The sequence below is a fragment of the Mesoplodon densirostris genome, chromosome 12 (assembly GCF_025265405.1).
Source record: "Mesoplodon densirostris isolate mMesDen1 chromosome 12, mMesDen1 primary haplotype, whole genome shotgun sequence".
Taxonomy (NCBI): domain Eukaryota; kingdom Metazoa; phylum Chordata; class Mammalia; order Artiodactyla; family Ziphiidae; genus Mesoplodon; species Mesoplodon densirostris.
Window position 1 is genome coordinate 90,004,323 of NC_082672.1, and position 27,700 is coordinate 90,032,022.

Here is a 27,700-nt window from a genome sequence, read left to right on the forward strand (position 1 = left end):
ACACATAATTCACTAGCAAATATGAATTCATGGCAATATAAGTCTATAAAGCATACTATCTGGATTCAGACCCAAGTTTGATTCCCAGGCAGATATTATTTAACACTATGATTTTGAGCAGGTACTTAAAGTGCTTGGGGTTAAATGCAGACTCTCCTCAACTTGTGCAACTACTCAATAGGAGTCATCAAACATACGGAACACACAGTGTATGTGCATGATACGTGTGTCTCGTTTGGTTGTTGAGAGGATAAAATGAGACCAGATATTTTTGCATCCTATGTGAATTATAAAGTATTATATTGATAAAAATGTGTGAGTTACTAATAATAACTTTTAAAACAAAACCATGAATATACAGGAGCTAAGTAAATACTGACTTTAATTCTTCACATTCTTGGTATTGTCAGAAAACTCCTGAATTTAAGAATCAGTTTTTAGAGACCCTGTCGGTACTTTTTGTGAAGCTCCAATTTAGATCCCTACCAAAGGTTCTGAACCTGAGGTCCAAGGACCTAATAATCACAGACCCTCAAGGAATCAGTGGGTATAATTCAGGAATCTTTAAATGTGGACATCTTTTCTCACTAACTGTATGAAATGTAGTGTTTCCTTCCATTATAAAAGAAGGGAGAAGACAAGAGAAATAGTAGTAGTTCCTGTGATTATGTCATAAATAGAAATAACAAATATTTTCATATCACATTACATCTGTGGCATGTATCTTGAAATATCATTTATGTTTATCATCACTTTGAAATTACAGTAGTTTTAGACCCAAAATATGGTGGTTTTATAACATGAACAGGCATACAGTCTAGTCATATCGATGACCTTCATACTGACCTCTTTACAAAATAAAATTTTATTTTAAATTGCCCGTATTTAAATATATTGTCTTGCTATTTAAGTCTTTGATAAAGAGGAATATATCTTATAATATCCCACATTTATTTTTCAATATTCTGATATCTATATTTCAATATAACCAGTTTCTTTTGTAACACTATTTACTTAAAACACTATTTATTTAAACCAGTGATTTCAGGAGTCACAGACTTCACCAAATTTCCAAAGGGGACTTCGGCAAAAAATACGTTAAGAACTATTGCAGAGAATTATGCTTCAGTGTCCTAAGGGATGTATACTTCACATGATATTCCCAGAAATACCACAAGATGGCTTTCTTACTTCAGATCCACAGTTGAGATTTTCAGAAACATTTTGTCTCCTCTCAGAGTTATTTTATGGAAGATTGTGAAGCTCACTGTACTGATCAGGGTTCTCCAGAGAAACAGAGCCAGTAGGGTGTATGAATATACATCATACATATGGAGAAATTTACTATAAGGCATTGCAATTATGGAAGCCAACAAGTCTCCAGATCTGAAGTCGGCAGGCTGGAGACTTCGAGAGCCAATGGTGTAGGTCTAGTCCAAGTTCAACGGCTGGAGAAACCAGCAGTGCCAATAGTATGGTTCTAGTGTGAAGGCCAGTAGGTTCAAGACCCAGAAAGAGCCAAAGATTCAGTTCAGGTCCAAAGATAGGAAAAAACTGATGTCCCAGCCTGTAGGCAATCCAGCAAGAGGGGTTCCCTCTTACTCACAGGAGGGTCAGCCCTTTTGTTCTATCCAGGCCTTCAACTGATTGAATGAGGCCCACCCACATGAGGGATGGAAGTGTGCTTCACTCAGTCTACCAATTCAAATGTTAATCTCATCCAGAGACACCCTCCTAGACATACCCCAAATAATGTCTGACCAAACATCTGGGCACCCAGTGGCCCAGTCAAGTTGATACAAAATTAATCAGCATGCTCACCAAATATTTTTCAACAAGTATTTGTTGAGTGAATGCTCACAATGCTTACAGGCAGTAAACCAATGGAACACTGACATGCTAAATGGGGTTCAAAGCTTCATGAAGTTTGCAGTCCAGAGATCTTAACAGGATATAATAGGAATAGCTACACAAATAACTCTAAAATAACAATGTGATAAGTACGGGGGAAAGAAAAGGCAAAACTTAAGATCTAAGTTCATCTGGAGGGTTAAAAAGGAAGAGCTCACTGAGCAGTGAGGTTCAACTGAGATCTAAGGGCAAGTAGAAGAGGAGGGGTTGACCAGCTGAAACGCCGGAGGTGGTAATGCCGGAAAGAGAGGCACAAACCCCGATGCAGAAACGCGTGGCTTCCTGGAGAGAGCAGAGTGAAGGAAACATCAGCTGTGGGAAGAATGATGAAAGAGGCAAGCCCTGTTGACGAGGTAAAGTTTTAAACCTTAAATCTAGTTGTCGCTGTTGTTTTCCTGGTGAGTTACGCCGTTCCGTGAAAATGCTACCCGGGAGCCGGCAGCACTCCCCACACAGTACTGTGACTCCCACACCGAGGAAGCCCGATGCTCAAGGTGGCTCAGTGAAGAAAGAAAAAGCCATGCTTCAGAACCAGTTTCCGAGTACCAGGCAACGAACAATGGACTCAGCTGGGGCCCACGACTCCGTCTGATTCACACACATCCCCCCAACTGCGCCCGTTCTCTGTATGCCCCACCTCCTCTCCACCACACTAAGGAATTCATACCCTACATCAATGACAACGTAACATATGAAAATTCACTTCAAACAATATTTTAAAACACACTTTGTAGAATATTTCTAGTCTATAATGGAAACCCTGGTCACCAGAAGCAGCAGTTGCCTCCAGAAAAGGAAAACAACTAGCCGGGGCACAGAAATGGGAGGGAAACAAACTTGTCAAATTTTTGTATATTTATTTTTATACAGTGAACCTGTAAGGATATTCATACATATTAAGAACCATTTAACTCATTTTCCAAGAATAAGATGATCATATTTCTTATTTACATCGGTTAAATCGCTATCCTTACGTTTCCGGGAGCTGTGGCTTGGGCAGAGACGGCCAGTTGCCTACTGTAACATCTGTTCTCCCTTTCCTCCCCAGCAAGAAAATCCTAATATTATGTAGGGTAGTCATGTATCAGGTGAAAGACTACCATTCCAGACTCCCCTGGAGTGAGATGCGGTCATGTGACAAAGTCCTGAGCAACGATATGGAAGCAGAAGTGCTGTGTGCATTGTGGGAAAGGCTCCTTAAAGAAAGCTGACTCCACTGGAAAGGAGGCCTTCTTGTGTTCCTCTCATTTCTTCCAGCAGCCAGCTTGGAAAGAGTATATGACGTCTATAAACCTAGAGCTGGTTAGGACCAAGAAGTGCTCTTGAAGACGGTAGAGCAGCAACGTCCCTGATGACTCTGTGGACCCACCAAACAGCCCCAGACTGTCTACCTCTAAGTTCCTTCATGTGTGAAAGAGAAATAAGCTAGGTCTTAAGTGAGTCACTGCTGTTTTGTTGTTTTTTGTTTGTTATATGTAGCAAAGTCTAATTCTAAACGATACACTGGTCATCCTTATGCTCACTAAAGGGAAGAGATTCTCCAACACACACCCAACAGCATAAACATCCCTCAAGTGGCATGTGACCTGTGGAGAGGTTATGGCCACATCTGAAAGGTAGAACAGAGCTATAAGAATGACTTCAAGAATGATCCCTCATTTATCCCTTCAATAAACTTTATTTGCAGAATACGTAACTATATTCCAGGGCCTATGAGCAACTATGTTGAAAGATGAAGCTATAATACAAACCAGCATAACCACCCTGCAACCCACCTCCACCAAGGAACACTGAATACTGTAATTTCTGTAGTGTTTTTTTCATCATAACATGAAGAGGAACAGAAGTGAAGTACTATATAGATGTAAAAAAAAAAAAAAAAAACCAATCATCTTTCTAAATCCTTAGAATACAGAAATATTTCCATAGAACTCTACATAGAAATGAACCATTTTCCACAGAATAACCTTTATTACTAATATTTATTTGGCTGTAGAAAATATGTCCTCAGTAAAATGGGCAAAAAAAAATGTGAATAAACATTTGAGAGCTGATTCCTCGATTTTTTTTTCCCCTGAAACTTAAAATCTTAAGTTAGACTTAGTTTCACACATTCACACCTTTAAAATAACAATCTAAGGGTTCTGGTCCTGTGCAAGATGGTATAAGCATACTTTTTCTTGTCTCTCCCACTAAATCCAATGAGCAGCCATGTGAAAACTCTGAAGCATAAATGGTAGGAAAAGAACTGGGGAAGAAGACCAGAATCCAAGGTACCACCAAAGCATCAGTGACATTTCTTGGAGTTTGCCCTCCAGTATGACCTGGCTTTTTTTTTTCATATCCCTCTGTAATCAACTGGCCTTGACTCAAAAAGCAGCACAGGGCTTCCCTGGTGGCGCAGTGGTTGAGAGTCCGCCTGCCGATGCAGGGGACATGGGTTCGTGCCCCCGTCAGGGAAGATCCCACATGCCGCGGAGCGGCTGGGCCTGTGAGCCATGGCCGCTGGGCCTGCGCGTCCGGAGCCTGTGCTCCGCAACAGGAGAGGCCACAACAGTGAGAGGCCCGCATATCACAAAAAAAAAAAAAAAAAAAAAAAAAAAAAAAAAAAAAAGCAGCACAAAAGCTGGGAATGCAACTGAGTGCAGGCAAAAAGAGTGCCAACCGAAGATTTCTCTTTCTGGTCCAAGAATCAGAAAAGGGTACTCTTTTAAAGGTCACCAAGGAGGGAAGTTCACTATTATTTTCCATTCCCTCCAGTCCCAAGCCCCAGGCAATCCCATAGTGGATGGCAGGAGCCACTGCAGATGTCTAAAATTCTGAGGGAGGAAAACCATTCTTCTTAACCAAAGGAGCAATGGTCCCAAGATCATGGGTCAAATGTCTGTTGCATTTTTCTCTGTCTTCCAGTAAAACTTGGCCCCAGGTACAAACGCACCTGGAGGAAACACATAACAGAGCAGGGAAACTAAAGGCACAGTTTTCTGGCTACTGGGCTGGAAAGGGGGGACCTCAAGAAGACAAAAAGTATCAGAAAGAACACAGAGAAAAGGAAACTCAAGAAAGTAATCTCGTAAAGTTGTATATAAACTCCTGAGGTCACCTCTAAGCTATGCATGTATAGATCTGATCTTAAACAGCCTAACAAAGGACCTCAGAACTAAACTATAGAGTAAACCACTGCACAGATCCTACACTGGCCACTAAGCAATGCACATGATGAACAGATCCAAGCAGAACTACAAAGTAGGGTTTGAAAACATAATTGATACTGGAACCACAAGCCACAGAAGATGAGTCCAACTTTCAAACTGACCTAACCAGGTTGAGTGGCTGCAAAAAACTAAAAAGGACAGCATTCCCTTGAGGATTTAACCAAAATCTAGATTCTCCTAATATGCAAATATCCAGAATACATGCAAAAATTATTCAGCATATAAAGAAACAGGAAACTGTTAATTCTCAAAGGAAAAAAATCGACAAACGCCAGTCCTCAGATGACACATACAATGGAATTATCACATGAAGAGTTACAATGTTATTGCAACTATGCCGCAAACCATAAGGGCCAAACATTTTGAAACAAATGGAAAGATAAAAAGTCTTGGCCAAGAAAGAAAAGCTATAAAAATCCTAATGGAAATTTCAGAACTGAAAAATACAATAACTGAAATAAAATATTCATTGGATGTTCTCAAGAACAGAAATGAGGTATAAGAGCAGAGACTCAATTAACTTAAAGAGAGATAATCAGAAATTAACCATCTGAAAAGAAAAAAGAAAAAAAAGACTGAAAAAAAGTCAGAGCCTCAGAGACCTGTGGGACAATACCAAAAGGCCAAACATATATTTCAACAGAATCCAAAAGCAGAGAAAAAAAAAAAAACATTTGGAGAAATAATGGCTAAAAACTTATCAATTTTAGCACAAGACATAAACTGAAAAACTCAAGAAGCTCAGCAAACCCCAAGAAGATAAAGAAATCCAGACCCAGAAAAATTATGTTCAAGTTGCTGAAAACTAAAAAATAAAGAAAACATCTTCAAATAAGCCAAAGAAAAATGACATCACATACACATGACTTTTCAAATGACTGCAGATTTCTCATCAGAAATAAGGGAGGCCAAGAGAAAGAGGAATGGCATTATTAAAGCGTTGAAGGAAAACAACTGTCAACCTAGAATTGGTTCAAGATGGCGGAGTAGAAGGACGTGCTCTCACTCCCTCTTGCGGGAGAACGGGAATCACAACTAACTGTTGAACAACCATCGACAGGAAGACACTGGAACTCACCAAAAAAGATACCCCACATCCAAAGAAAAAGGAGAAGCCATAATGAGATGGTAGGAGGGGCAAAAATCACAAAAAAATCAAATCCCATAACTGCTGGGTGGGTGACTCACAAACTGGAGAACACTTATACCACAGAAGACCATCCACTGGAGTGAAGGTTCTGAGCCCCATGTCAGGCTTACCAACCTGGGGGTCCGGCAACATGGGGAAGAATTCCTAGGGAATCAGACTTTGAAGTCTAGTGGGATTTGATTGCAGGACTTCAACAGGACTGGGGGAAACAGAGACTCCACTCCTGGAGGGCACACACAAAGTACTGTGAGCATCGAGACCCAGGGGAAGGAGCAGTGACCCCAGGGGAGACAGAACCAGACCCACCTGCTAGTGTTGGGGGGTCTCCTGCAGAGGCAGGGGTTGGCTGTGTCTCACCATGAGGACAAAGACACTGGCAGCAGAAGTTCTGGGAAGTACTCCATGGCTTGAGCCTTCCCAGAGTCAGCCATTAACCCCACCAAAGAGCCCAGGTAGGCTCCAGGGTTGGGTCTCCTCATGCCAAACAACCAACAGGGACGGAACTCAGCCACACCCATCAGCAGACAAGCAGATTAAAGTTTTACTGAGCTCTGCCCACCAGAGCAACAGCCAGCTCTACCCACCACCAGTCCCTCCCATCAGGAAACTTGCACAAGCCTCTTAGATACCTTCACCCACCAAAGGGCAGACAGCAGAAGCAAGAAGAACTACAATCCTGCAACCTGTGGAACCACATTCACAGACAGATAGACAAGATGAAAAGGCAGAGGGCTATGTACCAGATGAAGGAACAAGATAAAACCCCCAAAAAACAACTAAACGAAGTGGAGATAGGAAACCTTCCAGAAAAAGAACTCAGAATAATGATAGTGAAGATAATCCAGGACCTCAGAAAAAGAATGGAGGCAAAGATCGAGAAGATGCAAGAAATATTTAACAAAGACCTAGAAGAATTAAAGAACAGAGATGAATAATACAATAACTGAAATGAAAAACACACTAGAAGGAATCAATAGCAGAATAACAGAGGCAGAAGAACAGATAAGTGACCTGAAAGACAGAATGCTGGAATTCACTGCTGCAGAAAACAATAAAGAGAAAAGAATAAAAAGAAATGAAGACAGCCTAAGAAACTTCTGGGACAATGTTAAATGCAACAAAATTCACATTATAGGGGTCCCAGAAGGAGAAGAGAAAGAGAAAGGACCTGAGAAAATATTTGAAGAGATTATAGTGGAAAACTTCCCTAACATGGGGAAAGGAAATAGCCACCCAACTCCAGGAAGTGCCAAGAGCCCCACACAGGATAAACCCAAGGAGAAACATGCTGAGACACATAGTAATCAAACTGGCAAAAATTAAAGACAAAGAAAAATTATTGAAAGCAGCAAGGGAAAAATGACAAATAACATACATAACCTCCCATAAGGTTAACAGCTGATTTCTCAGCAGAAACTCTACAAACCAGAAGGGAGTGGCATGACATACTTAACGTGATGAAAGGGAAGAACCTACAATCAAGATTACTCTACCTGGCAAGGATCTCATTCAGATTCGATGGAGAAATCAAAAGCTCTACAGACAAGCAAAAGCTAATAGAATTCAGCACCACCAAACCAGCTCTACCACAAATGCTAAAGGAACTTCTCTCAGTGGGAAACACAAGAGAAGAAAAGGACCTACAAAAACAAACCCAAAACAATTAAGAAAATGGTCATAGGAATATACATATAGATAATTACCTTAAATGTGAATGGATTAAGTACTCCAACCAAAAGACACAGGCTCACTGAATGGATACAAAAACAAGACCCATATATATGCTATCTACAAGAGACCCACTTCAGACCTATGTACACATGCAGACTGGAAGTAAGGGGATGGAAAAAGATATTCCATGCAAATGGAAATCAAAAGAAAGCTGGAGTAGCAATACTCATATCAGATAAATAGACTTTAAAATAAAGAATGTTACAAGAGACAAGGAAGGACCCTACATAATGATCAAGGGATCAATCCTAGAAGAGGATATAACAGTTATAAATATACATGCACTCAACATAGGAGCACCTCAATACATAAAGCAACTGCTAACAGCTATAAAAGAGGGAATCAATAGTAACACAATAATAATGGGGAACTTTATAACACCTTACTTACACCAATGGACAGATCATCCAAACAGAAAATTAATAAGGAAACACAAGCTTTAAATGACACAACAGTCCAGATAGATTTAATTGATATTTATAAGACATCCCATCCCAAAACAGCAGATTACACTTTCTTCTCAAGTACACAGGGAACATTCTCCAGGATAGATCACATCTTTGGTCACAAATCAAGCCTCAGTAAATTTAAGAAAACTGAAATTATATCAAGCATCTTTTCTGACCACAATGCTATGATATTAGAAATCAATTACATGGAAAAAAACGTAAAAAACACAAACACGTGGAGGCTAAACAATATGTTTCTAAATAACCAAGAGATCACTGAGGAAATCAAAGAGGAAATTAAAAAATACCTAAAGAGAATGACAATGAAAACACAATGATCCAAAACCTATGGGATGCAGCAAAAGCAGTTCTAAGAGTGAAGCTTATAGCAATACAATCCTACCTCAAGAAACAACAAACATATCAAATTAACAATCTAACCTTACACCTAAGGAACTTCAGAAACAAGAACAAACAAACCCCAAAGTTAGTAGAAGGAAAGAAATCATAAAGAACAGAGGAGAAATAAATGAAATAGAAACAAAGAAAACAATTGCAAAGATCAATAAAACTGAAAGATGGTTCTTTGAGAAGATAAACAAAATTGATAAACCATTAGCCAGACTCATCAAGAAAAAGAGGGAGAGGACTGAAATCAATAAAATTAGAAATGAAAAAGGAGTAGTTACAACAGACATCACAGAAATACAAAGCATCCTAAGAGACTACTACAAGCAACTCTATGCCAATAAAATGGACAACCTAGAGAAATGGACAAATTTCTAGAAAGGTATAACCTTCCAAGACTGACCCAGGAAGAAATAGAAAATATGAACAGACCAATCAGAAGTAATGAAATTGAAACTGATTAAAAATATTCCAACAAACAGAAGTCCAGGACCAGATGGCTTCACAGGTGACATCTACCAAACATTTAGAGAAGAGTTAATACCCATCCTTCTCAAACTCCTCCAAAAACTGCAGAGTAAGGAACACTCCCAAACTCATTCTATGAGGCCACCATCACCCTGATACCAAAACCAGACAAAGATACTACAAAAAAAGAAAATTACAGAATAATATCACTCATGAATACAGATGCAAATATCCCCAACAAAATACTAGCAAACAGAATCCAACAACACATTAGAAGAATCATACACCATGATCAAGTGGGATTTATCCCAGGGATGCAAGGATTCTTCAATATATGCAATTCAATCAATGTGATACACTATATTAACAAATTGAAGAAGAAAAACCATATGATCATCTCAATAGATGCAGAAAAAGCTTTTGGCAAAATTCAACACCCATTTATGCTAAAAACTATCCAGAAAGTGGGCATAGAGGGAACCTACCTCAACATAATAAAGGCCATATACGACAAACCCACAGCAAACCTCATTCTCAATGGTGAAAAACTGAAAGCATTTCCTCTAAGATCAGGAACAAGACAAGGGTGTCCACTCTCACCACTATTATTCAACATAGTTTTGAAAATTAGAGAAGAAAAAGAAATAAAAGGAATATAAATTGGAAAAGAAGAAGTAAAACTGTCACTGTTTGAAGATGACATGATACTATACATAGAGAATCCTAAAGATGCCACCAGAAAACTACTAGACCTAATCAATGAATTTGGTAAAGTTGCAGGATACAAAATTAATGCACAGAAATCTCTGGCATTCCTATAAACTAATGATGAAAAATCTGAAAGAGAAATTAAGGAAACACTCCCATTTACCATTGCAACAAAAAGAAGAAAATACCTAGGAATAAACCTACCTAGGGAGACAAAAGACCTGTATGCAGAAAACTGTAAGACACTGATGAAAGAAATTAAAAAGGATACCAACAGATGGAGAGATATACCATGTTCTTGGATTGGAAAAATCAATATTGTGAAAGTGACTATACTACCCAAAGCAATCTACAGATTCAATGCAATCCCTATCAAGTTACCAATGACATTTTTTTTACAGAACTAGAATAAAAAGTCTTAAAATTTGTATGGAGACACAAAAGACCCTGAGTAGCCAATGGAGTCTTGAGGAGAAAAAAACGGAGCTGGAGGAATCAGACTCCCTAACTTCAGACTACACTACAAAGCTATAGTAATGAAGACAATATGGTACTGGCACAAAAACAAAAATATAGATCAATGGAACAGGATACAAAGCCCAGAGATAAACCCATGCACCTATGGTTAACTAATCTATGACAAAGGAGGCAAGGATATACAATGGAGAAAAGACAGTCTCTTCAATAAGTGGTGCCGAGAAAACTGGACAGCTACATGTAAAAGAATGAAATTAGAATATTCCCTAACACCACACACAAAAATAAACTCAAAATGGATTAAAGACCTAAATGTAAGACCAGACACTATAAAACTCTTAGAGGAAAACATAGGAAGAACACTCTTTGACATAAATCACAGCAAGATCTTTTTTGATTCACCTCCTAGAGTAATGGAAATAAAAACAAAAATAAACAAATGGGACCTAATGAAACTTAAAAGGTTTTGCACAGCAAAGGAAACTACAAACAAGACAAAAAGACAACCCTCAGAATGGGAGAAAATATTTGCAAACGAATCAATGAACAAAGGATTAATCTCAAAATATATAAGCAGCTCAGGCAGCTCAATATTAAAAAAACAAACAACCCAATCCAACAATAGGCAGAAGACCTAAATAGACATTTCTCCAAAGAAGACATACAGATGGCCAAGAAGCACATGAAAAGCTGTTCAATGTCACTAATTATTAGAGAAATGCAAGTCAAAACTACCATGAGGTCTTACCTCACACCAGTCAGAATAAGCATCATCAGAAAATCTATAAACAAGAAATGCTGGCGAAGGGTGGAGAACTGGGAACCCTCTTGCACTGTTGGTGGGAATGTAAATTGTTACAACCACTGTGGAGAACAGTATGGAGGTTCCTTAAAAAACTAAAAATATAATTACCATATGATCCAGCAATCCCACCACTGGGCATATACCCAGAGAAAACCATAATTCAAAAGGACACATGCACCCCAATGTTCACTGCAGCACTACTTACAACAGCCAGGTCATGGAAGCAACCTAAATGCCCATCGACAGATGAATGGATAAAAAAGATGTGGTACATATATACAATGGAATATTACTCGGCCATAAAAAGGAATGAAATTGGGTCATTTGTAGAGACCTGGATGGATCCAGAGACTGTCACACAGATTGAAGTAAGTCAGAAAGGGAAAAACAAATATCGTATATGAACGCATGTATGTGGAACCTAGAAAAATGGTACAGATGAACCAGTTTGCAGGGCAGAAATTGAGACGCAGGTGTAGAGAACAAACGTATGGACATCAAGGGGGTAAAGTGGTGGGGTATGGTGGTGGTGGTGTGATGAATTGGGAGATTGGGATTGACATGTATACACTGATGTGTATAAAATGGATGACTAATAAGAACCTGCTGTATAAAAAAATAAAATTCAAAAATTCAAAGGAAAAAAGGAAATATCCTTCAGAAATGAAAATGAAATAAAGGCATTCTCAGAGGGAGGAAAAAGAGGACAACTGGTCTCCAGCAAAATGCTCTGAAAGAAATGCTAAAGGAAATCCTTTAAGTGGAAGGGAAATAATATCTAAGGAAAACTTGAAATATCAGGAATAAATGAAGAGTAACCGAAACAGTAAATGTCTCAGTAACTATAATAGATTGTCCTTTCCCTATTAAACTCTTTAAAACATGTATCACAATTAAAATCAAAAGTTATAAACATTACATTAAATTATCACATCAAAAATTTTTTTCATACAAATCAAAGCAAAAAAACAAAGAATCTGATTAAAAATAAAACAAACAAAAAAAACAGGCAGAAGATCTGAACAGACATTTTTCCAAAGAAGACATACAGTTGACCAACAGGCACATAGGAGAGTGCTCAATATCACTAATCATCAGGAAAATGAAAATCAAAACCACAATGAGGGCTTCCCTGGTGGCACAGTGGTTGAGAGTCCGCCTGCTGATGCAGGGGACATGGGTTCGTGTCCCAGTCCAGGAGGATCCCATGTGCCGCAGAGCAGCTGGGCCTGTGAGCCATGGCCGCTGAGCCTGCGCGTCCGGAGGCTGTGCTCCACAACGGGAGAGGCCACAACACTGAGAGGCCCGTGTACCGCCAAAAAAAAAAAAAAAAAAAAATACAATGAGATATCACCTCACAGCTGTTAGAATGGCTATTATCAAAAAGACAAGAAATAACAAGTGTCGGCAGGGATGTGGAAAAAAGTGAATCCTTGAGCACTGTTAGTACAAGTGAAATTGGTGCAGCCACTATGGAAAACAGTATGGAGGTTCTTCCCCAATTTAAAAATACAGCTACCATATGCAGAAACTCCACTTCTTGGTATTTATCTAAAGAACACAGAACACTAACTCAAAAGGATATATGAACCCCATGTTCACTGCAGCATTATTTACGATAGCCAAGATAGGGAAACAACCTAAGTGTCCATAATGGATGAATGGATAAAGAAAGTGTGGTGTAAATATTTACAATGGAATATTATTCAGCCATAAAAAAGAAGAAAATCTTGCCATTTGCAGTAAGCTGGATGGACCTTGAGGGCATTATGCTAAAGTGAAGTAAGGCAGACAGAGAAAGACAAATACTGTATGATCTCACTTATATGTGAAATCAAAAAACAAAAACAAACAAAAAAAGAGACGAGCTCATAGATACAGAGAACAGATTGGTGGTTGCCAGAGGTAAGGAATAAGGAATGGGCAAAATGGGTGAAGGGGGTCAAAAGGTACAAACTTCCAGCTATAAAATAAATAAGTCCTGGGGATGTAATGTACAGCAAGGTGACTGTGGTTAATAACACTGTATTGCATACTGGGACACTAAAAGAGTAGATCTTTAAAGTTCTCATCACAAGAAAAAAATTTTTGCAACTACATACAATGATGGATGCTAATTAGACCTATTGTGATCATTTCACAATATATACAAATATTGAATCATTATGTTTTACACCTGAAACTATATCAATTGTCAATTATATCTCAATTTTTAAAATACTATGTAATACACATATGAAGATGTAAAACATATAACACCTATAACATAAACAGAGGAACATAGTGAGACCTATATGATGGTAAGATTTCTATACTCCAATTAAGTGGCAAATGTTCATTTTAAGTAGATTGTGAAAAGTTATGTATATCATAATTTCCATAGCAACTAATAAAAAAGACTATACAAAGAGATATTGTAAAAAACTCAGTAGAGGACTTTGCTAGTGGCACAGTGGTTAAGAATCTGCCTGCCAATGCAGGGGACATGGGCTGGAGCCCTGGTCCAGGAAGATCTCACATGCCACGGAGCAACTAAGCCTGTGCGCCACAACTACTGAGCCTGTGCTCTAGAGCCAGTGAGCCACAACTACTGAGCCCGTGTGCCACAACTACTGAAGCCCACACAACTAGAGCCCATGCTCTGCAACAAGAGAAGCCCCTGCTCGCCACAACTAGAGAAAGCCCACACACAGCAATGAAGACCCAACACAGTCAAAAATAAATAAATAAATAAATTTATTAAAAAAAAAAAACTCAAGAGAAATTACAAGGGAATAATAAAAATATTCAAATAATACACAAGAAGGCAGGAAAGGAGAAACAGAAGAATAAAAAACAGAACAAACAGACACCTAATAATAAAATGCTGGACAGAAATCCAAACATTAATAATTACATGAAGTGTGAATGGTCTAAACACAGAAACTAAAAGACAGATATTGTCAGAAACTGGCAACGGCTACAAGCAAAACTGACTGATTAGATCATTACTGCTGTGAAGATCCATGAAATGTCAACCTTAACCTCTGACTCTACAAGTAAATTTCCAGCTCTTCCTTTTGTCATTGGGTCCTTCTAATCAGTAGTATCTCTGTTATTTACTAAGCTTTCTCATTTTCCCAATTTCTCAACTGAATATTCTCAAGATTTGGAAAAACATAAATTTCCTGAGAAATTTGAGGAAGAAATTACTGTACGGAAACAGTTTTTCCCCCCTATGATGTGTCCTGCACTGAGAGAGATTTGTTGAAGTCTTCTAGCGTTAGCATCTTTTTTATTTCTCTTTGCATGTCCTATACTGTCTTTTTTATGAAGGTACCTGCTGTGTTATCTGGTGCATAGACATTCATTACATGTATAACTTCATTCAGAATTGTACCTTTCAGCATTATGTATTTTGTCTCATTTAATGCTTTTTCTTTTTTGAAAATAAATTTACTTATTTACTTATTTATTCCTGGCTGTATTGGGTCTTCATTGCTGCACGTGGGCTTTCTCTAATTGAGGTGAGCAGGGGCTACTCTTCATTGTGGTGCGTGAGCTTCACATTGCAGTGGCTTCTCTTGTTGTGGAGCACTGACTCTAGGCACGTGGGCTTCAGTAGTTGTGGCACACAGGCTCAGTAGTTGTGGCTCGCGGGCTCTCGAATGCAGGCTCAGTAGTTGTGGTGCACGAGCTTAGTTGCTCCGCGGCACGTGGGATCTTCCCAGACCAGGGCTTGAACCTGGGACCCCTGCATTGGCAGGCGGATTCTCAATTACTGCGCAACCAGGGAAGTCCTGATCATTTCATGCTTTTTGACATGATGTCTACATTGTCTGATGTCAGGATAACCCTGATTTCTTGCTGTTTGCACTTTCTCGTATCTTTATTTTTAGCCTTTCTGTAACATTTCGTTCTCAATGTATCTCTTATATTCAGCATAGCTTGCCTGTGCTTTGTGAAACAATCTGAAAATAATTTTATTAGAGTTAATCTTCATTCATATTTATTCATAATGACAAATTTATTTGCTCTCAATCCTGTCATATTATTATGATATAGTTAACATATGTAAAAATTAAATATAAGCAAGATTTTGAATAAGTAAAAAGTTTAAAGGCCCATAAAAATGCTCACTAACCAAGTTTCAATTTCTTATTGGCTCTGGGTACATAAGTAAGGACACTGTTTGGCTTACTAACCAGACCTGCCAATATTAGTTACAACAATAACATTCTCATAGTTTCAAGATTATTGGTTTAAGACATACCTCAATTTGGACAAGTAGATGGAAAAACAAAAGGAGGTTGGGCCAGTACAGCCAAGACAAACTCAAACTTCATATACAACACTAAGACACAGAAGAGAAAGTCACTCTGCAATAATCCTCCCAAGCACATAAATGCACTACTTAAGCAACAGAGCAGATTTTTTTTTTAACTCGGATTTTAAAATGGATTAAATGGATTGTGATTCATTAATGAATCACAACCAACATTTTTAAAAAGTTGAAATGGGATAGTACTAGAGTGTGCTATATACAGCAAGTATTGTATTATAAAATTTGGTTTCAATTACATAAATGTGTTAGTTTGCTAAAGGTGCCATAACAAAGTACCACACTGGGCGGCTAAAACAACAAAATTCATTTTCTCACAGTCAAGATGTCTGTGGGCAGGGCTGTTTACATTCAGAGGCTTCTCTCATTGACCTGTAGATGCCTATCTTCTCCCACTGTCTTCACACTGACTTTCCTGTTTATGTGTCCCTATCTCCTCTTCTTATAAGGACATCAGTCATATTGGATTAGGGCCCACCCTAAAGACCTGATTTTAATTTAATTACCTCTTTAAAGACCTTATCTCCAAATATGGTTAAATACAGAGAGACTGGGGTTAGAACTTTAACATATGATTTTGGGGAGGACACAATTCAGCCCATAACAATGTGTTTACACATATATTATGTACGTATATATACACTGTCTCACAATCAAAAAATGTTTTAAATATCTTAGAGGACTCTGAATAGATGTTTTAAATGTATTTTAATATATTGCAAGCTTAAGAGGCCCAGCCTTAATATTTTAATGGAGTCTTAGGCCTCCTTCAGTCTCCAGATGGTCAGGTCCTAGTGAGACAGTTTAGAATTTAACTACTGCAGGGATACTCATAATCTATTCCTGATGTAATTCATAGAACCATGTTCCTATGAACATGTAAGTACTTTTGCTGATGTTCTTACTCAACCATTTTTTTAAAAAGTAGTGTTTTAGGTCTAGGGTTTGTTTTTAGCATAGAAACCTAATAGTTGCATTTCCATGTTTTAGAGAACATTATCAATTACTACATTGACTTCCCAAACTACCAGATTAAACTACAGAAATTTAAAGGCAAAGTGTCTCTCCCCTGTCTTTAATCTCAAAGGCCTCAAGTATCTGAAACCAGTTTAGTTGATGGCTAACTTAGATATATCTTCAGGGCCTGAGGAAAAATATTGATGTTTTAAATTATCTAAATTCATTTAAGGCAACATTAATCCTTTGTTTTAAAGTGTACTATATTACATACATGAAGCTACAGACAGGTAAAAATTAATATATAAGCCATAAAATATTTTAAATAGCACTTTAAGAATACAAACAACCACACTTTATATTTAGGCCCCATGTCTAAGAAAATTTCTTAATAATTTAGCTTAGAAACATTCCCAGCTTAGTCCTACTGAACTGTAACATGTTTGCTGATCAATTCTGGGTCCATACACTATCAACAAGTTTGTTGAGTTGGCTCAGTAACATAAAATAAATAATGATGTAATGAATAGACCAAATCAGGCCACTTGGAGCCTGTAACAGTATTTGGTCATGTCAGTTTTGAAAGCCATTGGAAAATGGTCCGTATACCTGTTTTGTCAGAGTAACTGATTACTTCCAAAGTCAAATAGGTTAAAGGCTGGTTTCACACCACTGGAACTTTTAAATTCCGTATCTTTGCATGTCACTGCTCTCACCTCAGCAATTTTAACTCCCCAGGGCATACCTCTACCTTTCTTTCACACTTCCAAGCCTTCACACACTTTGAGCAGAGTACTGAGAAGCAAAAAGCTTTCCTTGTTCTTTTTCTAAAGACATTTTTTAACCTACACCTGGCATTCTGTGAAAAGCTATGAAAGACTGCAAAGGACATGTTATCTCAGTCAGGCTCACTTATATGAATCTGAGAGTAAAATGTCCATCTGTCTCTCCCAGAGAGAAAGTGTAGTTTTATTTTTTACTATGACACTCATAAATTTAATAGGTCACACAATCATGTTTGATTTGTTAAATCAAAAATTCAAGAGAGAAGGGGGTAAAAAGTACATTTAAAAATAAGTACTTCATAACCGTTCCAGCTATGAGTTCAGACTCTCTATATAAAAATATTATCATAGCAATAATTAGTTGTAGTAATAAAAAACCTGTTTTATAATATATGTCAGAAAAAACTAATATCACTCTTTAATATCTGAGGGAAGAGGTAAAACAGAATTCATATTTCAAATGGAAATGTAAGTACACGCAAAGCAGGAATCTTATTCATTGCTATATCCCCTGCACCCAGAATATTACCTAGCATATAGTGGCTTCTGAATATTTGTTAAAATTTGAAAGAGATATATAAATGAAATCATCATTCTATTTTATAAAGACAGTAACTGAAGCCAGTTAAGAAAATCTCACTCAAAATCTCACAACCGCTAATGAAAAGAATTGTGACTTGGACTCATTTCTTCTAGACACAAAGTCTTAGAGGGTTCATTCCATTATTTCACATTTTCCACACTTGCTCGAAAGTCTGAAGGACATCAGAACACAAAATGAAAAACCTCAAACCTATTCCTCTCTTCAACATTTTCTGTACTCCACATCACCAGTTCTCAAATCAAATTCATCTTTCTACTCATTAGAGCACCGCATTGTTTGGTTTTGTACTATCCTGCATTACCAAGGCAATAGACAAATATGGAGGTGTATGGCTGAACACTTCATTACAACGGGCTTCACATCAGTGGGATTCCACGTTAAATAATATATCCGTTTATCATATTGCTGAGGCAACTCCAGAGAACTGTACCAGGTGAAAACTTTCTGAATGATTCATTCTGTTATAGTTTACACTGAAGAAAAAGAGGGGGTTTAAGGTAACTTTCCTTCATAGTCATCAGCCTTGTTTCTCTCTTTTTTCCTTACAACACATTCAGCTCATTAGGTCTCGACATATGAAGACAAACATCTACAAAAGCACTTGCCCAGAAGCTCATTTCTCACATTTAAAAGTTAATAAGCTAACCAAAACTGACTTAGATAAATCACCATCACTATCTTAAACTGGATCTAACTGCCTAAAATGTGGTATCTTTGAGAGATTTACTTGTAGGTCACATTATCATTTCATCTTAAAGATACAGAAACCATGTAAACACAACTTAATTATGATTAAAGTATGAATTAGTGTTTTCTACCATTGCACAAATAAAGCAAACTAATAAGTCGAGAAATAAAAAAATAAGTATGATTATTTTTGCATGTAGAATTTTAATTTTGAAGAGTGATTTATGAAACATTATTAATGTCTATTATTGAAAATTCCTGAGAAAAAATTTGAAATACAACTCATCTAAATCAGACAGTACCCTTGAAAATTATAAACGTTAAACATTAAATTAGATGAGCTTATATAACACAGACAAAGATAAGCACCTCAAAAGTAATTTGGGCTGTGAACAGAAAGATACTGAATCTCATAAGTGTGAGGTAGAAATGCTTCTCCAAATGCTATGATGAAATCCTACCTGCAATGATGTATACTTGAGTATACAAACAGTAAGAACCAGACATGAATTATTACCAGTGAAGAAAGATTCTATTTCTCTAAGGTTTTTTAAATTCTTTATTTTATTATTATTATTCTTATTATTTGGCTGCGCCACACAGCTTGTGGGATCTTAGTTCCCCAAAGAGGGATGAGGGATTGAACCCGGGCTCTCGGCACTGAAAGCACAGAGTTCTAACCACTGGACTGCCAGGGAATTCCCTTAAATTCTTTTTTTTTTTTTTTTTGCGGTATGCGGGCCTCTCACTGTTGTGGCCTCCCCCGTTGCGGAGCACAGGCTCCGGACGCGCAGGCTCCGGACGCGCAGGCTCAGCGGCCATGGCTCACGGGCCCAGCCGCTCCGCGGCATGTGGGATCCTCCCAGACCGGGGCACGAACCCGTATCCCCTGCATCGGCAGGCGGACTCTCAACCACTTGCGCCACCAGGGAGGCCCAAATTCTTTATTTTTTAATTCAGCTCACATCTCCTGTTTACCTCAATTTGTACCAAGATTAAGCACCTCCCAAAGCTTATCCAGCAAATAATTAAAATTTCATGGCATGGTCAGGCTTAAACCAAATTCCACCTTTTCTGACTATATGCCATTACACAAAACAATGGTATATGGAGTCAACTGAGCTTTAGACTTCAATGTGAATTTACTTACAAGAAATTACATTAAAGAGGAGAAATGTCTTAGAATGATACTCAACCTACCACTTTAAAAGCTACCTGCTTTAAAAGGTGAGTTCTGTTTGGAAGACCAAAAAAAAAGACTGTTTTAACATGGCTCATCTCTCCATTAAATAAACATTTATTTAATGTTAAATGAGCAAAATTCTGTACTAAGGATTATGATTCCTATGGCAATCTAAATCAAATAAGAAAAAATACAATGCAGTAAATACCAAATGACATGTTACAACTGAATACATAAAAAACAGAGGTGTTAAGTAATGTTAATAGGACTAAGATAATTAGGAAAGTCTTCCCCAAAGGGATCATTATTAAATCAACTAATGACATTTTCATTGTAGGAATTACGCACAGACAAAAAGGCAAGTACTAAGTAAGACATTCGGCAAATATATTTTAAGTGGAAGGCTAAATTGGGGACATAATGAGATAAATGTGGAGAGGACAGTAGACCTAACTGACAGACTGATTTTACATTCAATGTAATAGGAAATAATATCATACTAAAAATACTTGGATAACAGAAGAGCAACATGAAGAAAATGCTAATTGATGAAGATATTTCTTTCATACCTACACGTAGGACAGACTATAATACTGAAAATAAAACCAGGAAAACTGTCCCAGTTACCCAAAGGTAAGGTGATGAAGGTCTGTGTGACAGTGGCTGAAGAAGGCTTAGTGTAGCCAGGCGACAGGCTGGGGGGTTATGGGGGGAAGATCTACTAGAGTTTCTTTGCAGCCAAGGTTAACACAAATGATTTTTGTGGTAATTAAGCTACTGGAAAACTTAAAGGTCTAGAGGTCTTCAGAGCAGCGCCCATCAAGAAGATCCCACAACTATAGTTTCAGTGGTACATATGAGGATGTTTTGTGACTTCCATGAGGTACCACAGAACTGTCTTAGGACTGAACAAGAAGAGTAAAGCTTATTCCATTAATCACTCCAAAGCTGGCCACCTGGATTTTAAATCCAATTTGATACTATGCAGACAATAAAGTTCAGTTACAAAGTCAAAACACGTGTTCTTAACACATTAGATACCACATCTTAATGCCTTTGGTGGAAGATTTCTGTGATATTATTCTTAAGTGGAAATTAACCCTTACTCGTGAACAGGAGTTAAAAGGATTTCAAGAGCATAAATTCTTGGGCTTCCCTGGTGGCACAGTGGTTGAGAATCTGCCTGCCAATGCAGGGGACATGGGTTCGAGCCCTGGTCTGGGAAGATCCCACATGCCACGGAGCAACTGGGCCCGTGAGCCACAGCTACTGAGCCTGCGCGTCTGGAGCCTGTGCTCCGCAACAAGAGAGGCCGCGATAGTGAGAGGCCCGCGCACCGCGATGAAGAGTGGCCCCCGCTCACCGCAACTAGAGAAAGCCCTCGCACAGAAATGAAGACCCAACACAGCCAAACTAATTAATTAATTAATTTTTTTAAAAAAAGAAAGAAATGCTAGTTATTATTTGGGAATCATAACAGTAACAAGTGCAGCAATTAAAAAAACCCTTATATTAAAAAAAAAAAAAAGAGCATAAATTCTTTTTTTTTAACATCTTTACTGGAGTATAATTGCTTTACAGTGTTGTGTTAGTTTCTGCTGTATAACAAAGTGAATCAGCTATATGCATACTATATCCCCATATCCCCTCCCTCATGCGTCTCCCTCCCACCTTCCTTATCCCACCCCTGTAGGTGGCTGCAAAGCATCCAGCTGATCTCCCTGTGCCATGCAGCTGCTTCCCACTAGCTATCTATTTTACATTTGGTAGTGAATATATGTCCATGCCACTCTCTCACTTCGTCCCAGCTTACCCTTCCCCCTCCCCGTGTCCTCAAGTCCATTCTCTGTGTCTGTGTCTTTATTCCTGTCCTGCCCCTAGGTTCATGAGAACCACTTTTTTTTTTTTTTTAGATTCCATATATATGTGTTAGCATACGGTATTTGTTTTTCTCTTTCTGACTTACTTCACTCCGTATGACAGATTCTAGGTCCATCCACCTCACTACAAATAACTCAATTTCGTTTCTTTTTATGGCTGAGTAATATTCCATTGTATATATGTGCCACATCTTCTTTATCCATTCATCCGATGATGGACACTTAGGTTGCTTCCAGGTCCTGGTTATTGTAAACTGTGCTGCAATGAACATTGTGGTACAGGACTCTTAAATTCTTGATGTAAACAGTAAAGGCATAACGACTCTTGCTCAGGGATTGCCTATTCCATCAACCCCTTGAAACAGACACCCCGGCGCCTGACTGGAGGAAATTCAAACAGGTTATACCACTCACGTGGTTCTTTTTAAGGGGCAACCCATTATTTGGTCATAAATTACAGCAAGGAGGTACACCTGAAAGTCATAAATTGTTTTGTCACATCAAATTTTCCCTTTTTTTCCTACTGAAAATAGGCCCCAACCTGCAGGATAATAAAAAGGAAAAATCAAACTAACAATTAAAATCACTGAGGAAAAAAATAGGTAGGAAATATTTAAAATTTCATAATGCTTTATGACCAGAAATACTGAATAATCATAGATAAGTAAAAGTTGCCTGTCATCACAAAAATCAAAAAGAGCGCACAGGAGCTATAGTTTGTTAAATCAAAGAAATCACAAGTCTTCAAGCCATTAATAATGATTAACAAATCACCGGCACCATGTTGGGGGAGGGGGACGCGGAGGTCCAGTTCTTGAAGAAAAAAAGCGTCTGGTAGCGAGCCCCAAATGACCCAACAGGCCTCTGTGCTCACTGATGGCATTTTCCATGTACTAAAGGAAATGTCAAAAAGCCCACCCTCAAACAAAGGAACAATCCAGAGACAAATCCTGGCGATAAAATAAATGGGACTGCTAAGTATCTCGTCGGCAAACTGATACACTCCGAGGTGTTTTTCATTTGTGAGAAATCTTAGGTGTTTACATCACCAGTGAAGAAAAATGAAATGAGGATCTGAAAATCTGAAAAATGAAATGAGGATCTGAGGTCTCTTGCACTGTATTCCCCTTTTCATAAAAAAGAGAAGTCTTAAAAAAAAAAAATTCCAGAAGGCCAGGTTCAAAGACATAGGAACGGCTTTAGCCACAGTCCCACGTCTGGGGCAGGGATTCTGCGCCGGGCCACACCAGGGCCCCCGAGGCAGAAGCCACCCACCACGAATTCCCAGCCTCTCAACCGCGTCCCTCCAGAAACCAAGAGGCCTTGACTTTCCGGTTGCTCACGTGACCCCACTCAGAACGCGTTTCTGGCCGAGCTGGGCCCGTAGGGCCACCTCGCTGCACGGCAGCCTCCAGTGATGGGCACCCTAAGTGCGCCCCGTACATGCGTGGCACATCGAGGCCGAGCTGGCAGCCCACCCTGCTACCTTCACAGGCACACTCCACTCACGCACTTCGCTGCCACTACTTTCTTTGCCTCGGCTCCCGCTTTCGGAGAAGCCAAGCAGTATTTAAACAAGTTACGTCCCCTCCGTTCCCCGAACAGGATGCCCAGGCGCGGAGCCACAACACCCCTTCCCATCAGGCTCCCGGGCACCGACCCCCACGCGCGGCCCCCCCGTTCGGCCCGCGCCCAGGCTCTCGGGGGGCGCTCCGGCGGGGCGGCATCCCGGGGGCGCGGGCGGAAGGGCTAAGCGGCGTCCGCTGCGCCGCCGGGGGGCCTGCCCGTGACCTTGACCGAGACCGAGGCGGGGCCGGCGGGTTTACCTTGTTGAGTTGGGGGCTCCGGGTCACGGCGTAGCCGCGCTGGGGGGTGTGTCGGCGGCCGGGGACTTGGGGCTGCATGGCGGACGGCGCGCGGGGTCGGCGGGGTCGTGTCCGGCCGGGTCGGGCGGCTGATGCTGCCGGGACGCACGAGCTGATTGTGGCGGCGGCGGCGCTGGGGAAGGGCCGGCGGCCGTGGGCGGGCGTGGGTGGGAGAGAGGGGTGGACGCGGCGGGAGGGGCCGGCGAGGAGCCCGTGTCCCCAGCCCTGCAGCCTGCGAGAAGCGCTGAGTCATGGCTGGGGGAGAGGCGAGCGGGGAGCAAGGAGGAGGAGGAAGGGCGAGGCCCGGGCGGTGCCGCTCCCTTCCACGCCCAGGGTCCCCGCTCGCCATCGGTTTAGAGGCGCAGCCGTCCCAGCCCATTGCTGCGTGGGACGTGGCTCGGTGTGGCGCACGCAGTGCCCTCCTTGCTCCAGAGACCCAAATGGGGAGCAAGGTCAGGTTCCCCCCTGCCCGGCCCGTGGGCACCATCACCCCTGGCCGAGGCGGCCCCGCAGCCGCGCCCCGCGGGGAGGTTGAGATGGGGTGGGAAACGGAGAGCCTCGGGCAGAGAGGACGGCTGCCCAGACACAGAGGGGGGGCCCGGGGGCTGTTTGCAAAAGACCTTAACTGACTGATGCGAACGACACTTCATCTCTCCCCTCCTATCAGGCTCTTCCAAACGCGCTGTGCACAGTTCCAGATGGCAGCCAGGGCCGGGGTTCGGAGGAAACCAACCTTGACCCAGAAAGAACAGGCCCGGGTAGAACTGGGAGAAAGGCAAGGGAGGAGAGTGCGGGCCACGACGCCGCAGGAGTCTCTGTAGTTCATCCCTGGGAATTTTATTTTAATGCCATTAATATAAAAGACAAGGTGCAAATGTTAGAGCCCACTGGACAGTCACATTTATCTTGTATATATTGTTCCCAAGAGTTTTAGAAGCCGAGATGTTTACGAACCTCTCTCTCTGAATAATGGTGGGTAACTCAATCTTCAAGGGCTTCAGTGTCTTCTTTGGTAAAACGAGAAGGTTGGAATAAACGATCTCCCAGCGCTGGAATTCCATTAGTATTGATATTTATACTTGAAGTTTCAAGGAATGTTGGAGCAGTCAGGTCACAGGCAAAAGGAGTGTCTGACACAGCACACCCTAAAAGCTTCCTGTGCCCCAATTTCCTTTTCAGTTAATAGGATCGCTAGTTTCTGCCCTGTTCCTACCTAATGATTTTACAAAAAGTAGTGTTTGGGATTGAGCGTTTGATTTTATATATCCATAAACTAGACATTCAACCAAAGTGTTTCATTTCTAATGATGTTACTTTTCCTTATCAGAAAGATTTGTTACCGTCTTGTTTTTCGGCCATCCAGAAGCTTCTTAGGGCTAGCCTTTAAATTATCTAGAATCAGTTGCTTTAATAAAGAATGTTTTATTTGCATCACAGAGTTCTTTAAGATTCCTTGCATTCCAATAACACTTTTCCCTGTGAATTCTATAATCCATCAATAATTAACCCAACAACATCTGAGACGAAGGTATACTTTACAAAACTCACTCTCTTGAATTAACTGAGGTACATTACAATTAGCATATTTTATTGGCGACAAGACCAGTTTAACAACAGGCCCGGAAACAAAACACAAGATGCTGAAGAAGAAACAAAAATGTTAGTACAACAGAACCTTATTATAATACAGCTCTTTATTACATAAATTTAGACACATTACCTGTCTATTCCTAGTTCTGTGATATAATATTTACAGATAGAAAGGCTGATGTAAATGTAGGGAGTAGCCCCAAAAGAGTGTGTGGGCTCTTACCCCAAGCCATCATTACAGAGGGATTACAAAATCCTGCCAGTTCAGGGAAAGTTCACATCTCCCTTCCACGTTTATTTCTCTCCTAAAAAGAGCTTCAATCCTCTTGAATGACAGGATAAGGCCTAGCTTGGGGAGTCATTTTGTATACCCACGTGCAGTTCCAAGAGTACTGGGAAGAACCTATTTTTCCACATAAGTGTTAGCTAGAACACCAACTTTTTCCATCCTTTTTAAAGATTTGTAGGTTTAGGTTTTATTACAAAAAACACATTAAAAAAACCAAACACATTAGAAAAAACTTCTGCTATAATTTCCCTTGTGAGAAACTACAGTCACTCTATACACAATTGACAAAGTTAAGAATGGGTGTGATTCACAAGCAGAGGAACTAGAATCTGTAGTTTCTGATGCACAGTGAGAATACTAGGTCAAAATCAGATATTTCTTGCCCAAGTTTAATGCACAATGAACTCTAATCATATTTAAATATGATTGTAGCATTCCTATCTAAGGTCATTGAGATTTCAAGTAGAGAAAATTCAGGAAATACATAATAGCACATGCAACATTTCAAATGTAACTTTCATGAGAAAAAAATCTAATAGAAAAAAGCTGTAGCTGTGTGATGGTTTGTGATATTAAGTAAATGATTTTGTATTTCTTCACACAAAAACACATTATTGCTGTGTAAAATTAGTTCCAATTTTTTTTTTCTTTTTTAGTGAAAAATCTTAACACGGCTGGTTCTTGGTGTGTTTCTGTATGAAGGAAAGACCTTTGACCTTTGGGGGTTCTAATTTGAGAATCCCAGTGTCCGATATGTTAGAGAGGACAAGGCCTACGAGAGTGGCCAATCCTAAAAGTTCAGAATCAGAAGTAGGCAGCTGAATCCTTGGGATGGCCAGCCCCAGGGTAATTGGCAACCTTGGCGAGAGCTGACTTTTTGCCTGCCTACTGCAGTGAGGATACAAGTTGAATGAGCACTAATGGGGGGGAGGAAACACTTTACCTCTACCCATTTTAGGTTGTCAGCTGGGACGCTAAGAAGATAGCACATTAACAAAAGAAAAACACATTAACAAAAGAAAAACAGTTCATGAACTAACACATGCAGTGCACATCACCCAGGAGGAACCTAAAAGGAAGAGTGGCTCAAAGCAGTAGCTTAGAACTGCGATCTATACAGCATCTTCGACAAAGAACAATAAATTGGTAGAGAAGTGACAGGACAAAGGAAAGCAGTTTTAGGCTTCCAAGGGCGGCAAATTCTAGGAAGATAAATACATGGGAAGAAATTAATGGAATAAGATTTGTTTGCAGATTCCTCTGGTCCTCATAATTTGGGATGACATATCCTGGCTTTAACCTGGCTCTAAGGAATCCCTGATGAACCAAGCTATAAGTTATTGGTATCAGAGTATTAGAGTAACAGGTGAAATGGGTACATGGGTCATTTCATTAGAATGTTTTACAGAGATGCACCCTTATTTTATTCTGTTCTTTAAGCAAAAGTTTATGCAAAAGCCCCATCCTCTAGGAAACCCTACAGAATGTCTAGAGCCCTATAGAACACATCTTTTTTTTTTTTTTTTAAAGGAAGCAGTATTTCTCTGTATTAACCCTTAAGAGCATTACCTCTACTATTAGGAATAATGTAATACCACCTCATTCTTAGTATATATTACAATCATTAAATATAGATGAAAACATAAAAATACAGATACTGCATGGTGACTCTGTCATTTGGGAATAAATCTATAGACTAAGTCAGAACACGCATAAATCATTTATATCTTAACTGTTCCTTTATACCTGAACAAGTTTCATTAAGCATGCTAATAATTTTCAAATGATGTAATAAAAAATCTGCTTGCAGTATTTGGCTGAATTACATTTGGGAAAAGAAGCTAGCTGTTTCACCTATTTCAATACTAGTATAGTCTGAATCATATTATACATGTATAGAAACTTAAAAGATCATAAATTTCCCATGAGGAGACATTATTTAGTCTGTGCCATGGTATGTATTTGCAAAACATTTTAACACTGCAAACATCAGAAGTTTCAAGATGGGGCACCGGAAAAAGTTTATACTCTACTACAGTGATGCTGGGTACATTTCCACAAGCCCTCTTCATGTCAATCAACTGGAGGAGGGAGTTTACCAATGAATTGATTGATATCCATCATTTCCTGGTGACGTGAACTGGATTTTGAAGGTTACATTGACTGGATTTACCAATGTTTTTAGCTTTTCTACAGCAAGAAAACTGACCATTAGGG

The 27,700-nt window shown here is 39.6% G+C and overlaps 1 protein-coding gene across 1 annotated transcript in view; it reads right to left on the reverse strand.

Moving 5' to 3' along the window:
• ME1 (malic enzyme 1) overlaps positions 1–23,827 on the reverse strand; it is a 182,868-nt gene extending 159,041 nt beyond the window's left edge. The window contains exon 1 of the mRNA XM_060114418.1: positions 23,566–23,827. Within this exon, the coding sequence (XP_059970401.1) occupies positions 23,566–23,643 (78 nt within the window). The 5' untranslated portion in view covers positions 23,644–23,827. The remainder of the gene's footprint in view (positions 1–23,565) is intronic.
• Positions 23,828–27,700: the final 3,873 nt, after the last annotated feature.